At 42.7% G+C, this 13,799-nt stretch overlaps 1 protein-coding gene across 1 annotated transcript in view; it reads right to left on the minus strand.

Moving 5' to 3' along the window:
* The window catches only part of PSMD12 (proteasome 26S subunit, non-ATPase 12), a 30,596-nt gene extending 21,660 nt beyond the window's left edge, over window positions 1-8,936 (minus strand). Inside the window, exons 1-3 of the mRNA XM_053300513.1 lie at window positions 8,707-8,936; window positions 4,921-4,980; window positions 3,994-4,122 (exon numbers count right to left, since the gene is read on the minus strand). Coding sequence (XP_053156488.1) covers window positions 3,994-4,122; window positions 4,921-4,980; window positions 8,707-8,814 — 297 coding nt within the window. The 5' untranslated portion in view covers window positions 8,815-8,936. The remainder of the gene's footprint in view (window positions 1-3,993; window positions 4,123-4,920; window positions 4,981-8,706) is intronic.
* Window positions 8,937-13,799: the final 4,863 nt, after the last annotated feature.

Genomic DNA, 13,799 nt, shown 5'->3' on the forward strand with positions numbered 1-13,799 from the left:
TAACAACATCTGGAAATCCCTGTTAGAGGGGACACTGATACCAATTTAGTTAACACATGGAATAGTTTTGGTTATTTACTGTTTTCTATCCCCCTGCCGCCCCACTACGTTTGTATACAGTTTAAATAGCCATTCTCCTTGCTTCTCAGCTTGCATGCAGAGAGACTGAAAGAACCGATGTCAGCGATCCAGGCTTCTCCAGACACTCTCACCTCTTGAGCAGCTTCTTTAAATCTCCCCGCATGTCAGCTAAGAAGCAGGGAGAGTAGCTTTTTAAACTTTACACCTCCCCGTACTTCCCAGCTGACGTGCAGGGAGATTTAAAGTTGAAACAGCCACTCTTCCCTGCTCAGGCTGCTCTTGCTGTGAGAGTGGATTGTTTAGCTAAAGAACCATTGGTTGGGATAGGCCAAGCACTCCAATATCACGGTTTATGCAAACATTAACCCAAAGTATTAGAGGACCTCCTGTGTTTCTTGAACTTTCCTAGTTGAGTAATCTACACAAGATTTGATTTGTTTGTTTGTGACATTTAATATACCGCCCACTCTGAAGACTCCGGGCGGTGCACAAAAACATGCAAACAGGCAACATTAAAAATTACATTCTAAATTAAAAACTAAAGTAACTACCAAAGAACAGAAAAATGAACTACAGGGCAAAAGCCTGGAGAAAAATGAAAGTCTTCAATAGCGATTTGAAGATCGGTAAGGAAGGGGCTTGCCAGATCTATAGGGGTAGAGAGTTTCAAAGGAGCGGGGCAGCAACCGAAAAGGCCCTTTCACGGGCCCTAGAGCCCCTAACATCTCAGAAATTAGGGACCGACAGAAGGGCCATCTGAGATGATCTAACCAGACGGGATGTAACTGGATGGGAGAGGCGGGTCTGTAGGTAGACAGGCGCCAGGCCGCTCAAGGCTTTGAAGGCCAGAACCAGGAACTTAAATTGAGCTAGGAAGCATATAGGTAACCAGTGCAATGACTGTAGGAGAGGTGTTACCCTGTCATATTTTCTGGTACCCATGAGTAGGCAAGCCACTGCATTCTGGACCCGCTGCAGCTTCCTGATTGTCTTCAAAGGCAACCCGAGATAGAGAGCATTACAATAATCTAAGCGGGAGATAAAAAGGGCATGGGTCACTGTCATTAATGCCTGCCAATCAAGGTAAGGGCGTAATTGGCGAACCAGATGAAGCTGGGCAAAAGCACTTCTGGCCGCAGCTTCCACCTGCTGCTCAAGCAGGAGGTGCGAGTCCAAAAGGACCCCCAAATCACGAACAAGGTCTTTCGAGGGCAGCACCACCCCATCTAAAACAAGGTTCACATCCAGTTGCTGGCCGTTACGAGAGCTGAATAAAAGTAATTCAGTCTTAGTGGGATTCAGTCTGAGCTTGTTTTGATTTATCCAGACCTTAATAGCTTCCAGGCATCGAATAAGCACAGAAACAGCATTCCCAAAATGGTCTGGGATGGCAATATATAGCTGAGTATCATCAGCGTATTGATGAAATCCCACCCCGAACTGGGAAATGACCTGACCCAGCGGCTTCATATAGATGTTAAAAAGGACAGGGGCAAGAACTGAACCCTGGGGAACTCCATAAAGGAGTGGCTATGGGTCAGAGCATCTGTCCTCAATGCATACCGGCTGGACACGCCTGCTAAGGTAAGAACGGAACCACTGTAAGACAGTGCCCCCACTACCCAACCCATGTAAGTGGTTAAGAAGGACAGCATGATCGATAGTGTCAAAAGCCTCTACCCAGTCAATGATGGGCCTCACCTACTAATTTTAAAATAAGTGTATAAGATATTGTAGAAAGTCAACACCTAGCAAACTAGAAACAGACGCTATAACTATCATTTTAAAGACAAGTAGAAAAAAAGGCAGGCCATTTTAAATGAATAAAACAAACCTATCCTCCTCTCCAACTTGGCAGTAATTTCACATCCCCCACACACCCGGTTGGGGGGGACACAGGAATCAAACAAAAGAAAGATTGAGATGCTCTTGGCATTTTGCCACAAATGCTGATTGAACATCCTTGCAGAGTGCATGTCTTAAAACAAAGACTTAGTGTGTACTTTACAGTTTTAGGACACATTTCAATAGAGTAGTCAGGATGCACTTAATTAGATGCCTCATACACACAATTTTAAGTACTCATTCCAAACAAGTGCCTTACAAAGGAACTGTGGTCAACATGAACACTTTCTTAGCATCTATCTCCAGAGTGCATGCTGTTTATTTGGAAAGCTTATTTCCCAATTTATTCTATAAACCACATCCGCCAATCACAAGCATCAAAATTCTTTACTGACTTTTGGGTTATAAGTCCAACCAGTTTGTTTTAACAGTATCACAGATCAGATTTGATAAATACTAAGTAAACAAATGCTAGATAATATTAAATGCACAGGCACTGAAGAATGTGTTACACAAAATTAAGACAGGTTGTCAACTTGCCATCAGTATCAGATATAAGAGCTGCTTAATTTAGAAGACAAAATGATCATTATGGCTCCTCTCTCTTGGCATCGCATGGAGAGGGGAAAAATAAGAATCTAGTGTTTTCTTAAACAATTGCTGTGCTTAGGAAAAGTTTAAGTCTGGGAAGCATCCAAGAGGCTATTTCTCTGTTCCAGAGACCAAGTCATTTTTGTCGTATCAGCAAATGGTATAAAACTGTAATATGACCAGACCCATGATGTATGGAGGTAGGTAATAAGTTTACTGAAGAAACAGTGTATGAGCAAACTATACCAAAGAGATATAGGAAGACAATGGCAATTATCCAGACTAAGTTATTAATGAGTAGTCCCACTGAAATATTGGACATTAGTCAATTTCAGTGAAACTACTCTAAGTAATTTAGTCTGGATGTCAGCCAATATATATCTTGTCTGTATTATTATATATTCTTAAGATTTTGCCAAATGGAAAAAAAAGACTGTATGAATGAAGGATGACAACACATTCATTTTACGGTAACAATGCTGAGCTAAGCAACAATGCATTTCATTTCCAGGTCTCTTTCTCACACACCCCAAATGCAACAATACAATGACAAATTAAGTATATATCTGTACAGATATTCAAAGCCAATACTGTATAAGACTAACACTGAACTGTACTCAGTTATCCCTTCAAATGAGAATGAAGTTGTAATGAAGTTGACCTTCAAGAGAGCCCTTTAAACCCATCTGTTTGGCCTGGCCTTTCAGGGTTTTTAATTAGTCTTAATTGTTTTAATGTTAACCTGGTTTTCAGGGTTTTAATTATTCTGATAGTTTAATTGTTTTTTAATTGGTGTTCATATTAATATTTCTGTTTTAATTGTTATTGGTTTTAATGGTTTCTGTTTTTAATTGTAAACCGCCCTGAGTCATTTAGGAAGGGCAGTATAAAAATCAAATAAATAAAATAAATAATATGGCATCTCTTATCTTAAGGTTATGGTTCTATATAGAGATTATAAAGTGTAATTGCCAGGATGACAGTGGCAACCATAAATTTAGTTCTGGTGACCAGCAAGGAAAAATCTTAGGAGCACACTGTGTGTGTGCGCATGCATATATATATATATAGAGAGAGAGAGAGAGAGAGAGAGCGCGCAAGCAACCAAACAAGACAGAATGCCTCTTTTAAAATGCCAGCAGATTGTGCTTTGTGCTGAAATGCTGCATCCATGTCATGAACTGGGGAAAAAGCATTGTTTGACTAAATGACACACACAATCGCCATCGCCACCGCCACCACACACCACCACCCGCTTTTCTGGTGTAACCTCTCATGTTGCTGATCACTGAACATAATAAAGATCTGACTGACTGGTGTAACCCCTACCACTAAATGCAAAAAGAACAAATTGCATTTTGCCACTATACAGCAAGAAAAGAGAAATGTCCTGCATCCAGGCTACTAAGAACAATGACTGGCCACCAAGCCTTGTCAAAATCTGGATGATTTTGTGTCATCCCCATGCAATCTCACCTGTTTTAACTGACTTCTCCTCTTTGACAGTAGAATAATATTTTCATTAAGAGCATCCCAGTCTTTAGCTTCGTAACACATTTTCACTACAGCAACCAAAATACGAGATGTGGATACCATATCAGAAGCCTAAAAAACAAGTTATTGTGAACATTAGCAAAGATGTTCATTAGATAAAGATGAAAGAATACAGTCTCCCACCTACTTAAGTGGAACTACCTAAGTGAGTACCACTTAGCAACATAGGAAGCTGTCATATACCAAGTCAGACCATTGGTCCATCTAGCTCAGTATTGTCTACACAGACTGGCAGCAGCTTCTCCAAGGTTGCAGGCAGGAATCTCTCTCAGCCCTATCTTGGAGAAGCCAGAGAAGGAACTTTCCCCAGAGTGGCTCCATCCCCTAAGGGGAATACCTAACAGTGCTCACATGAAGTCTCCCATTCAAATGCAACCATGGCAAACCCTGCTTAGCTAAGGGGACAAGTCATGCTTGCTACCACAAGACCAGCTCTCCGCTTAAGTGAGCTCTCCTCACTTAAATGTCACTAGTCACAAATAGAAATTTGTTTTTCCTCACCAGTTAAACAACTTGGGCTCCATAGATGGAGAGCAATTTGTAGCGAAAGCTACAGTCATTGCTAAAGTCATAGGCCAACATCAGCTGGAGGAGTGGGGTAGGATACCCCTGGTCTAGAAGAACTGCCACTTTCTGTTTCTGCACTCACAGTCAAGAGTGAATGAGAATCTTCATTCATAAGCATGAAGCGTTGAAAGGCTAGAAAAAGATCCATTAACACCTCAAGGGAGCCATGAGTTGCAAGTTCAACAAGATGGTTAAACAGAACCAACAGGTTGACTAATTCACAATAATCTTGTGGAATTGCCTTAGGGTTAGAGAACCAGTTACTAAGTGAATTTTACTTACAGTTCGAGTCTGTTTTTCCAAGGACAGCAAGGTCTCAATCGCTTCTTGAAGCCTCCCATCCTAAATTAAGAGACATGCTGATCAAGGTGAGGGAAAACAAAGCACTTAAGTTAGCAAGAACTGCTAACACTACACAACCAACATGACATTTAACAAAGTTGACTTAAAATGTGACATCTGTGTTGTACAAGTTTTTTGTAAACCCAGAATTGTGTCTTAAAGGTAACAGGCCTTCATCCAGCTAAATTCAGTCATAATTAAGCCCCAGGGAAAGAGATTGGGTGGGGGGGCATTTGTTTAAAAAGTGAAAGACAAATGACATGTTCAGCTATCAATCATAGATGTTTAGCAGCGATCTAATCAGGTTTCTCTAACTTCAAATCAAGTTACCTCAATTCTGTAGCTCTCCTTTTGTTTTTAGGATAAACTATTTCACAGTGAAATAGCACTGAAGCCATGTCCTCGCAAATCATTTATCTTGATAAGCATTATCAAAAGCTCTATCATGGAACTGAATTAGTATAGTATTTATAATCAGAAAGACGTGATGATTAAATGATGTATACAATGTTTACCATTGCAAGTACTATTATTAGCTGTTATTTTATTTCTTACCTGAACCCCAAACCTGAAATTTCTATGAAAACTCTGAATTAGGACAGATTGTCCTACATTAACTTCTGCTAATATCAAGAGTGAGCAGATGAAAATTGGAAAAAAACCCACCCCACTTCAAGGTGCGAGGCATATGCCTCAACAAACCACATTTAAAAAATCACATTAGGTCTACCAAGTTGTGACAAGTTGAATGAAAGCTATTTTAAAAGAACATATAAATGGCAACAAAAATAGTCACTAAATAAGAGGGGGGGAAACAACACCTTAAATTATACTCTAAACATAACGATGTTCAAATAGGTTCTCCTAGATGTATCTGAGCACTTTGGGTGCAGGTCTATGTAGGCCACAACATCATAAGTTGTTGCCAGCATAGCATAAGCGAGCCAGCATGGTGTAGTGGCTAGAGTGCTGGACTAGGACCGGGGAGACCAGAGTTCAAATCCACATTCAGCCATGAGACTTGCCGGGTGACTCTGGGCCAGTCACTTCTCTCTCAGCCTAACCTACTTCACAGGGTTGTTGTGAGGAGAAACTTAAGTATGTAGTACATCGCTCTGGGCTCCTTGGAGGAAGAGCGGGATATAAAATGTTAATTAATAATAATAATAATAATAATAATAATGTACTTCCTAGAACAGGGGTATCCAGCTGTAGCCCTGCAGCTGTTGTTGGCCTACAACTCTTACCATATCCATTCACAGTGGCCAGTAGCCAGGGATGATACGAGTCATAAATCAACATCTGCATGAGGGCTGCAGTTTGACACCCCACTCCAAAAGCATTTCAAGCTATTATGGGAACTTCCCACAGTAATTTCGTATATTCTAGGGAAAAGTACTACATGGAACATAAAATGTAATCTAAGGTATGTGCACTTCCTATAGTAAACCTTCTAAAAGGCCCCAATGAGAGAAACTGCTGCAAAAGGACCTGACTCAGCAGTAACCTCTCAGATCATTATGGAAGCCTGTCCCTGGCTTGCAAGAAAAGGCAGCTCAGATACTTTTCATTGCTTTAATTAGTCTGTTGAATCCTTTACAAGCACCTGTCCTTAGCTTGCTAAGTAGCCCACATGGTGGAAACACAGTGATCCCTCATCAGCTACAGAAATTCTGTTACAGCAGTAACCTTTACCAAAAGGGAGAAGTGAAGGGACAAGTCTTGTCTTGATTCCTGGGAGGTGACAGCAGATTGCCTGACTCAGCATCAATGAGGACCAGTCCTTGTACTGATCTACTTTCCCCACCTGTCATGACATCAGCAGCAGGTTACTACAATGAAGTATTGTATTGTGGCACTACTTTGGGAGTGAACTACAGATGCATGGCTAGGAAATTGGATTCCGAATTAGCTATTACCACTTTAGAAGTAATTCTGAACCACTGTGTCCTGGATTAGTGCCATGATTTTTGCCATAATGAATATAATACACAGCAAACTTGTAACCAAATCAAGTATAATTTTCTATGCAATACAATAAAATTATGGCCGGTGTGGTATAGTAGTTGAAGTGTTGCATTAGGAGCACGGAGACTCAAGTTTGAATTCCCACTCAGCCATGAAGCCTTGGACCAGTTACCATATTTTCACCTAACCGGACCTCCCAGGGTTGCTATAAGGACCTTGCTCAATGAGCAAAGAGGCACCTTTTAAAAGTGGCGATTCTCTTTATTTATCAGGGGAGAGCAACTGGCCCTAGCCATCCACAGCACAGCATCCCTCCAGCAGCTGTTGCTGGTGTCTACCCTATGTTTCTTTTTTAGATTATGAGTCCTTTGGGTACAGGGAGCCATTTATATCTATGTAAACCACTTGGGAACTTCTGTTGGGAAGCAGTATATAAATATTTGTCTTATTTATATAATATGCAGGTGAGGGAGAAACAGCATCCTGAGCCCTTTGGAGAACAAGCAGGATGGAAGTGTACCAACTAAATGAACTCTGTCGAACTTTTTCTTTAGAAGTACTGATACTTAATACTACAAATGTGTTCAAAGAATGGCTAAGAATAGTCTTAAATTAAAAATAACTATATCTGTTAAAAAGCTCACTTATCTATTACTTGTGGTATGTCTCAATCTAAGCAACTAAAGTATATTTGTGATCATAAGAACAGCCCCACTGGATCAGGCCCAAGGCCCATCTAGTCCAGCATCCTGTTTCACACAGTGACCCACCACATGCCACTGGAAGCCTACAGGCAGGAGCTGAGATAGCAATACATGGTACTATCAGGAGCTATAAACTCCTCCATGCAGTTTTGACCACAAATCAAAAGGAATGGACACTGCACTAGCACTAAATTAATGCTGCAACAAATAGGTGCAAGTAACAGTCAAACTCTGTATTATTCAAATTTTTATTAACACCACCAAAATTCAAAATATCCAACTGCTTATGTAGTCCATATTTTCACAGAAGTGTCACTGAATTCATTGGGACATACTCTCAAGTAAACATGCATAGGTTTGAAAGTTTAGGCAAACCTTGTGTAATCCTAAAGACATTCACTGAGCAGTAGTCCCAGTTAGACACAAGAGGGCTTACTTTCAAATCAACATGCATCGAACTGGACCGCAAGTTTCCTATCCAAAACCTGAAGAGCCATTCCCTCCAATGAGAGTTAGCAACCTCCCTCCTTGCCTCTTTCCATTTTTCCAGTGCATTCGGGTTAGTATGATTGTGGGGTCCAGATTGTGCCAAGATGAAAGAGAAGACAAAACCATCGCACCACTACCGTTCCATGTGCAGCCACTCAATCTCAACTCCGGAGACGTTCTTTCTCCAGAAAGCAGAAAAGCGCGAGAAATTTCACCCCACAGGAAACCCTCCAATGGTACGAAAGGAAACGCTTCCACCGCACCACCTTATTACCCCCGCAGGAAAGGGAGCCTCTTAACGACTCCGCTGATCCCCGCTTCCTAAGAACTCGAGGAATTGCGGCCATGCCACAGAAGCCTTCCTAGCAGCGAGTCACTTGTCTTCCTTCCTTCCTTGTTATGCGGCTTCCAGAGCTACAGGCAACGCGGTCACCGGCCGCCCGCTTGCGCAGGGTGCTCCGCAGTCTATCCTGGGCTACAGCGGCGGCCCTTTCCCAGCCCAGCTGCTACGGCCTAGGCCGGGCCGCGCCATGACTCAGCCCCTCGGCGGGGCCCGGCAGCTTACCTGGGCCATCTGCTCGCACTCGGGCAAGCGCTGGTCTACCGTAACGCTGTAGTCCACTTCCATTTTCACGATGCGGCCATCGGCCCGCTCCGAGCCATCGTCCGCCATGGCTGGATCACGACCAGCCAAGAGTCTCTCTTCGGCTCGCCAGCAATGACTCCCGCACTCACAGAGGCACACACTGACTCACCGGAACCGGAAATCCACAGGCACAATTAGACAGGCATTTCTCGGGACAGCCCTTCCAGTAGGTCCCTCTCTCAGTCAGGCTGCAGGCATTAGTCAAGACGCCTAAGTCATTTCCCTCCCTGCGCCGCTGTGGAGGAGAGGTTGGGGTCCTTCCCGAAAGGGAAGGGTTTAGAGGCTGAACGCTGAGGAGAGGGCGGGGAGCAAAATTGGAGGAAGGGCGGGAGAAGTCAGAGAGTCAGTCGGTGTAGCGAGGTTTGTTTTTTATTTGTGGAATGTTCTTCTTACTCTGTGCGTCTGAGCATGCTCACTATGGTCGAAGGAAGCTGCTTGCTTTGTTTCTGCCCACAACTCCTGTAAGAAAGAATATCTGCACCCGCTTTTCTGTGTGACGCTGGTGCTGTGAATGAGAGTCAGAGAGCAGACAGCAGACAGCAGGAGAGCTGAGAGCTCCTCAAGGGAAGTTGGCTGCAGGCTCGCCAAGTCCCTCTGGGAGGTTCACCAGTGGAGAGGGAAACAGAAGGGGGGAAAGGTTTTGTCCTGCATTATTTAAGTTTATTCTTCGGCGTAGTCAGAAGAGAGTTAAAAATCTGGATTTTCATGTGTTCCACTACCAGGGCTTTAAAAGAACTCCAGTGTATGTATTTAATCATATTTGTAGGTTGCATATATTATTGACATTTATAGCTCACTTCCATCATATCGTTGATGATTTGTGCAATAAAACTATATTTTATTTTACTTTACAATAAAACTAAAAAAAACCCTCGTTAAATCAAAAAGCAACAGCTGCAACAGCGACCAACCCAAGACAAAATACACAGCCAAGCAAAAGCAAAATAAAAACGTTGCAATGTGGGGGCCCTGAGAGCTTCCAAAGGGAGCCCTACAGCCTAGGTAGTTACCATTATGTTAGCACTTAAAACACTTAGTGGGCTATTTGTGCCACAGTTGCCAGAAGTTGATTTAGGGCTTGTAGGCATAAGTGTGTGTTTCCAAAATTCCTGCATAACTAAGGCACCAGAACATCAGAACTTGTACCTAGACAGATTTCATATCATCACATGGTTCACTTAAAGTGTTTTTGAGCTTCACTCTTGCAGTTGGTGTGCATATATGAAATAAATTATTTAAGATGACCCCCTGATTTCTAACATCAAAGAACTTGGGGGGGGGGAATCTTGTATTGGATTCAAGTAAATACAGTCAGATCATTCACCAACCATGTCATGATAATGTTGCATATGATGCATATGAGTCAGGGCATTATGGGCAAGAATCTGTGAAAGACAAATGGGGAGATATTTTCTCTCACACTGGCTGAAGTATATATAATGACAAGTCAGGAAAAGCATAACTTATGAATGATTGTGATGCACATTCACTGAAGCAGAAGGTTCCCAAGTGACTATTAAAACTATGCATGTGTGATTTTGACCCTAGAGTTGCACTATACAATATTTGGAGTTTGACGTGTGACACACTTGGCAAAGGATAGACTATTGCTGCTTTAGATTATCTTATTTACATTTAAAGCATCTTACGGACATTATATGATGACTGATTAGTCACACACAATCTCATGCATTATTTTTCAGAAGTTGCCTTGAATTTAATGGGACTTACTCTCAGGTAAGCATTGCAGCCTTAGCCATCTGATTCTTCACCCAGTTGTAGTAGTTGCATAGCTTCATCCAGTTCACAGAAGCTGCATAGATTCATTTCCTATGGGAGCTTTTCCTTGCATTTGTGCTGATCTATATATTTTTCCCAATTACATAGGAGTTTTTTTTAGTCACTAACACATTAGAATAGCCATGCCACCCTTGAAAGAGGGAAAGAAGAACATCCACCCTTGTTATCATGGTAATCTGCTTCTCTGTAAACAAGAAGGTAAAGTGAGTTAAGGACTAATCTGTGTAATCTTAAAATGGTAAACTAAGTTCCTCTGCTTCACTTTTATTGCTTTTCCCTGCCTTCTTGAAGTACTTGGCTGCTTTGCGTGTTGGTGTCTATGTCTGTGTCCCTCCCCCTCTCTCCAAGGGCATGTTTTGTTTCTGTAGCTGTTCTACATTATAACATTTTTGGTTTTAGTCTAACTCACTAATTTTCTTAGCTGACTCCAAGGTCAAACTTGATAGCAATGCTCTTTCAAGATGTACTTTGTTAGTCTGTTGACTGTTAGAGCGTAAACCTGTATAACTTGTCCAGTAAAGTCATTCGAAGGTTAGCAGTCTGATCTATGCAGAGATAAGCATGCTTAAGCTCATTAATTTCTGCATTGGCTCAAGCTGCAGCTATGCTTGATTTGTCATAAACTGTTCCGAGATGGATAAAAATAGATTTTAAAAAATAAAATAAGTTTTCTATTTAGAATATTCTTAATGTTTAAAATGTTGAATTGATGTTGAGTGTTCATTTAAAAATAACCTAGTTTAGAATAATATAATGTAATACAAATATATTAAAATCTAATCATCTATGAAAATAAATCCATCACACATCTTGAGTTAAAACCTCCTTTTCTATATAAGATGTGATACTTCTGGTCAGTCATTATAAATGTGACAGAATATGTCCCGTATGGAGCAAAGTATGAATACAAGTATGACAAATATTTATATACTGCTTTTCAACAAAAGTTTCTAAAGCAGTTTACATAGATTTAAATAAATAAAATGACTCCTTTTCCCCAAAGGGCTCACAATCTAAATTTTAGTATCTAGACAAAACAGCATAGACATTTGCTTTCCATATTATGAAGAAATATTCTTCTAGCTAACTGCCAGCCCTTGCTTTTGGAATACATACATCCAGACTAAACCTATGCTGGGTTTACTGCGGTGTGCGTGTGTGAGAGAGAGAAAAGCGGAAGAAAGAGATTTGGTATTCCCTGCACCCTCCTGTGCCTCCCACAACTATGTTCTTGAGAGCAGAGGTGGGAGGCCCTCAAAGACAGTTTCAGGACAGGAGACCCTGGCAGCTGCAGAGAGATGGGTGATCACCAAAACCTGCTCCCCTCCCTTGTGCAATGGAGAACTCTTGCCCAGTGGTAGTCTTGCCGTCAGCCATTAACAAGGAAGTACACAAATAAGAGTGCAGCCTTTGTCTTCAACTATGCAGTCATGCTTAAAGTCCCTTTATATGTCAAAAGAAATCCAAAGCCAAAATTCTTAATTTCACTTTTACTCTCCCAAGCAAATATAAATTCTGTAGTGCAAAGAGTAACAATATGTAGCATTAGAAGCAACATCAGGGATGTGGAGTTTAGAGGAGGAACAGTAAGTGAAGGGACGGAGTGAATAGTTCAGAAGATTTAGAGAAAGAGCAAGCAGCAGCTGTGTTAGGTGCAGAAGCATTCTATAAATAGAGTTTACTTATTCTGTTATTTAAGTCTGAAGAATGGTGCAAGAGCTGCATGAAGCACAAAGTGTATGTGGGCTACTGTACAATGGATCAGATCATGTTTCTGAGCAACAGAAAGGTTGAGTAGAAGTAGTAGTAGTATTCCAGTGTTCTTCATTGCCCAGGAACCAGTGACAGCTCCCATCACCTTTCAGTGTGGCTCCCTGACTAATTGTTGATTAGATCTGTGTGAAGCTCCAGCCAAAGCCAAATACTCCTCACTGCCCAGCAGGCACTGACTTGACTACACGGGTGTCATTGTGGTGGGAACTTACTCTCCCATTTTCCCTATAGTGGTCCTAACTTGGAAAATAGTGAAGATCGCTGATCTACATAGTTGGAAACAAAACATATGTTTTAAATCATTGTTTCTCTGCTGCTCTGGGTCCAAGGGCATCTCATAGATGGGTTATCGTCACCCACATGACTCCAAGGCAGGACTATGCAAATTAGTTAGAATTTAAGTTTGGGAGGAGGAAGCCCCTCCCCAGTTCTTTTGTCTTTCAAGGCTCCAGATGGCTCCTCAGAGCTACAGCTCTGCTGCTTTTACTTTCGTTTTCCATTCAGCTCCTCTTTGTTGTTTTCCTGCCTTTCCCCTCCACCTAGCTGGGCTGCAGCATTGGATGGCAAGACCCCCCAGAGTACTGCACGTACATGTACTGAGGGGGTCTTTTTTCGGCTGGCCCTCACGCTCCGCTGCCGCCTGCGACCCCTCTTAAGAGCCTGCAGTTGCGGGCGTGCTTGCTGCGCTCCACAGAACTCCCGGAGCAGCGGAACACCACCTATCAGCTGTTTGGTGGCGTTCCAGCACAGGCAGGGCCTCAGCCTACAAGCAAGGAAGTGGGCCGGGCAGCGCTTCCACATTCCCCAGAGCTCTCCTGCCACCCTCGGACTCACCAGAAAAGCCTGCGCACCCCGGGCCCCCTATAGGCCAGAAAAACTTGGGCCTGCCGGCACTGGCATCTGCACAACAGCCTCCAAGAAGGCCTCAACAAAAGCGGCAGGAGCAGCAGAGGGCATGGCGTTGGACCCCGCACCTACTTGGGCACAGCCAGTCCAACGCATGGTCACCAGGAGCGCATCCTCGACCCAGACAGGGCCCTGTATGTCTTCTGACCCAGGGTCCCCTTGGGGTCATCTAGCCCGAATAACCCCGAATAGCCCACCTCCCAGAACTGTAACCGAATTGCCCTCTGATATGCCTACCTCCTGGGGTCTGTGGGTGGAGAACCTTCTATCCACTGCTTTTGAGCGATATGATGCCTTATAAGCAAAAAAGCGTAAGCGCTCTAGGCAAGCCTCCCAGGCCTCCTCCAGCACTGAATCTCCCTTTCCGAAACCCAGGTTCCTAGGAAGGCAAAGGAAAAGAGAAAGCATTCTAAGAAATCCAAAAAGTTCAGGTCCAGATCCAGACAGCAGGAGGTTAGCGCTCACTCCTCTGATATCTCTGATCAGGGGTCCACTGTGTTGGGGACACCCTTACTCCAACATTAAACCCAGAA

Source organism: Hemicordylus capensis, chromosome 2 (assembly GCF_027244095.1).
Source record: "Hemicordylus capensis ecotype Gifberg chromosome 2, rHemCap1.1.pri, whole genome shotgun sequence".
Taxonomy (NCBI): Eukaryota; Metazoa; Chordata; class Lepidosauria; order Squamata; family Cordylidae; genus Hemicordylus; species Hemicordylus capensis.